The sequence below is a fragment of the Raphanus sativus genome, unplaced genomic scaffold (genome assembly GCF_000801105.2).
Source record: "Raphanus sativus cultivar WK10039 unplaced genomic scaffold, ASM80110v3 Scaffold1414, whole genome shotgun sequence".
NCBI classification, from domain to species: domain Eukaryota; kingdom Viridiplantae; phylum Streptophyta; class Magnoliopsida; order Brassicales; family Brassicaceae; genus Raphanus; species Raphanus sativus.
The window spans coordinates 17,471-21,465 of record NW_026616726.1 but is presented as its reverse complement, the minus strand read 5'-3'; the positions used below and the strand labels follow the sequence as shown (position 1 = coordinate 21,465).

At 36.3% G+C, this 3,995-nt stretch overlaps 2 protein-coding genes across 2 annotated transcripts; one reads left to right on the top strand and one right to left on the bottom strand.

Annotated features, from left to right (window-relative positions):
• Positions 1-1,217: 1,217 nt before the first annotated feature.
• Positions 1,218-1,695, top strand: LOC108819721 (uncharacterized protein At1g43920, Chloroplastic-like). The gene is made up of 2 exons (XM_018592769.1): positions 1,218-1,343; positions 1,420-1,695. Exons 1-2 carry the CDS (start codon positions 1,218-1,220, stop codon positions 1,693-1,695), a joined length of 402 nt encoding a protein of 133 aa, XP_018448271.1.
• A 25-nt stretch (positions 1,696-1,720) lies between these two features.
• On the bottom strand, positions 1,721-3,164 carry LOC108819720 (uncharacterized). Its single transcript, XM_018592768.1, has 2 exons — positions 2,224-3,164; positions 1,721-2,132 (listed from the first exon to the last, which is right to left on the bottom strand). Exons 1-2 carry the CDS (start codon positions 3,162-3,164, stop codon positions 1,721-1,723), a joined length of 1,353 nt encoding a protein of 450 aa, XP_018448270.1.
• Between the last annotated feature and the right edge of the window lie 831 nt (positions 3,165-3,995).

Sequence of the window (3,995 nt, the reverse complement as noted above, 5' to 3'; positions counted from 1 at the left end):
AACAAATTATTATACCTAAACTGCAAATCATTTAAAATACTTTCCACAAACCAGACCAGACTGTACTGTGTGTTTTTTTAATTGCTTTTGATCTTTGCCCAACTATACAAGTTTGTATACCCACCTACTTGTGTGACTTTGTGTCTTTTTCTTTTGAATTTGTCATGACGTCTGTGAATTTAAAACCTTTTTAAAAGAAAAAGAAAAGTTTATATTGATTCCACGTGAAAATATTTCCATTTTTGGACAAATTGAAGGTTACAGTTACACAACGATCACCTAACCTAACACGACTTGAAATATTTTTAGAAGGTGAAGATGTGTTGTTTCTCAAATTATGATTTATTGATGGGGTAACCTCTAACCTAACAAATAAAGTTTTCTTGAACCCAGGTTAAATTTATGGTTTGGCCTAAAATATCCCCATCACTGGTAGGAAGTGGCTTATCAGAATCAGATTAAATAAGTGAATATTCAAATTCGTGTGCTTGGTATGTAGAAAAGTGAAAATATAGTCAACTAATCCAAATTCAACCCACATATAATCCAGCTTGTAGATGATACTCTACTTACCCTCTCTTCTGATTGTTGTTATGAACATATACCACGGACGTCTCGGTGTAGATTTTCTATGCACATAAACAGAGGCTCATTATATGGGCCCATAGAGAAACTATGTTTCGTGGAAGGTTTAGAGTATATTCAATGGGAAAAGGGTGAATTTCAACCCCGACAATCCGTGTCGTGTGTTTTCATACCCAAACAAAGAAGCAGTGCATATACATACCCAAACTAAGATATTTTTAAAATTTCCAACCCGAACTTAGTTCCGTAACGTGAAATCCGATATTGACTAACGTTTCGTTAATTCACCGTTAAATCCTGCTTAGTCAGATAATATGTGGCATATTGATTTAATCAAAGAAAAAACAAAACGACGTCGTTTGACTCATTAACCAAAACGACGTCGTATTCAATTGGAGGAAAATCAAAATTAAAAACCCTAATCCCCTTTGTTCTTCTTCTTCGACTCACGACTCTCACCTCTCTCTCTCTCTGACCCGAACTCGAACCAGAGACAACAACTTGAAGAACCGAAAGCTCTCGTCGAGGTAAGCTTCCATAGCTTTTGTTATTCAAGAAGAACTTGCTTAGTTAGGTTATAGATGATGAATCAATGTATTTGAATCAAATTGATGAATGTTACAGTGGCGAAAATGGGTGAACAAGGAAGAGGAATTCCTAAGATATGTCGTTGTGGAGAAGCTGTATCAATGAAAACATCAAAAACTGTAAAAAATCCGGGTAGACTGTTTCATGCTTGTCCTTTTGCTAGAGATGGGGTAAGTGTCGATATATATATGTAGATTGTTTGATGCTTTCCTTTCGGAAATGAGTTTCAATATTGTTATGTTACAGGATTGGTATCATACTTTTAAGTGGACCGATGTATGTATGTATGAAGAGCTTGAAGACTTGATTGAGAAAATGGATAACATTGAAGGAGCTTCAATCACTTTGCAAAAAGGAGTGAACACTTGTGAAGCTGAGATTGAAACATTGACAATGGAGACTCGGGTTTGTGAAGCGGTTGTTGAGAAGGAAATTCGAGAGTGTAAAATGCAACTCCGAAGCTTGAAGAACATAGTAGTGTTTGCTTTGGTCATGATTTTGTTCTTCAAGTTCATGTATTGATGATGTAGTAAAGCTCTTATCAAGCTTATGTATGGTTTAGTGTAGTGAAACTGACTTGTGTAATGCTGTGTGAACGATGATGTTGTATGAACGATGATGATGATCTTATCAAGCTTATGGTGAAATTTTGACCTCCTTGTAGGTTAAAATCAAACTGCAGCTTCTGTAGGAACCAAGTCCAGTTATCCTCGTTCTCCACATCAACAACAGCCCAAGCAATTGGGTACATTCCATTATTTGCATCTCTTCCTACAGCAGCCAAGAGTTGACCTTTCAGTGTGCATTTGAGGAAGCATCCATCCAATCCAAATATAGGCCGACACCACATAGTCCACAGCTTTTTGATGGTTTCAAAACACACATAGAATCTTTGAAACACTTCAGCTCCATCATCATTTAAGACCGTGTCTAGTACGACAGTTGATCCTGGATTGGTACTACAAAAGAGAAATGAAAATGTTAGTTAATTTATTAAAAACAGAGACAATAATTAAAAAAAACTACAATTATTAAAAAAACTTCACTTACGCCAGAATCGCAAGTCGGTAGTCTTTTAGCCTACTAAACTGCTCTTCATGGTCACGGTTGATGATGATTTTTGCCATCTTCTTCGCATTCTTACACTTGTCAATTGTGGTTATCAAGTTGAACCTTTGCTCAATCTGCTCTTGAATATACTTAGGCTTCAAATCGATATCATTCCTAATCTCGTCCATGAAGATCTTCATGATCACACCCGACTTTAATATCTTACTATACCCATCCTTTTGGCATTTGTGGTCAGCTTCATATGTCTTCACCATCCACTTCCCATATCTCTCTTCATAAGAGCAATAGATTTTCCATGGGCAGTTGTCTTCAGTCCCACACACAGCCCCAGATTTAATTCTCCCCCATTTGTTCAACTTAATGTTCCACCCTCCCTTCAATGCATACTCAACCAATGCATCTTTGAAATCTTCAATGGTGTCGAACACTTGCTTTAGCTCTAGGTGACCACTGCCTGGTTTGAATCTCAACAAAGGCTCTTCTTCTTCCTCGCCATCAGAATTGAGAGGTGTGTTATGATAGTCGAAATCTTCATCTTCATCCACAAAGCCAGCAACATTTCTTTCTACTCTGATCTCTTCTTCGCAAGGTTCCTGAAACTGATCTTCAGGATGATCGACTGTGTTCACTAGGAACAAATTAACAACTCCTTTCCACTCACCAGCTTCACACATCTCTTTAAAAGCATCATCTCTAACATAGCTCAGTTTCTTTCTATCCTTGTGATCCTCAAAAGGAAGCGTGTACCACAACTTGTTGATATATAAACCCTCCCCAAACTCATCTGATAACAATGTGAACAACTCTGTCGGTTTGCACTCAATTGTTTTCACATCTCCACCGATATACCCAACATCACCGGTTCTTTTCTTCACCCAATATCCACCGCAACTAATATTAAACGTCACAATCTCGAACATTCTGTAAATGAGAGGAGGAAATTTCAACATTAATACACTGGAAAATCATACTCGGTTTGATTAAAATCGATACAAATCAAAAGCTTTATCTTCAATAAAATTGAAAGCTTTACCTCTTTTCCAAGTCGCTAACGCCTTTGCATTTACTTTTGAAAGTTTCTTTCCACTTCACTAATACAAGCGTTCGAAGTTGTTGTCTCCGGTTCGAGTTCGGGTCTGAGAGAGAGAGGTGAGAGTCGTGAGTCGAAGAAGAAGAACAAAGGGGATTAGGGTTTTTAATTTTGATTTTCCCCCAATTGAATACGACGTCGTTTTGGTTAATGAGTCAAACGACGTCGTTTTGTTTTTTCTTTGATTAAATCAATATGCCACATATTATCTGACTAAGCAGGGTTTAACGGTGAATTAACAAAACGTTAGTCAATATCGGATTTCACGTTACGGAACTAAGTTCGGGTTGGAAATTTTAAAAATATCTTAGTTTGGATATGTATATGCACTGCTTCTTTGTTTGGGTATGAAAACACACGACACGGATTGTCGGGGTTGAAATTCACCCTTTTCCCTATATTCAATAGGAATTATCATATAATTTATCATTATTAAAATAAAATAACTAAAAAGGAAAAGGAAAAAAGACTTTAGCAAAAAAAAAGAAAAAAAAAAGAAAAAAGAGAATAGAAAGAAATTCTTTTCTAAAAAACTTCAGTCTCTTGGTGAGAAACTCATATGTTATGTGTCACTTACTCAATGAGCATGTGCTATAAAAGAAACTAAATATAGTTATATATAATCAAATACTAAGATTTTCAATTCTTTTTGAGATGGTTT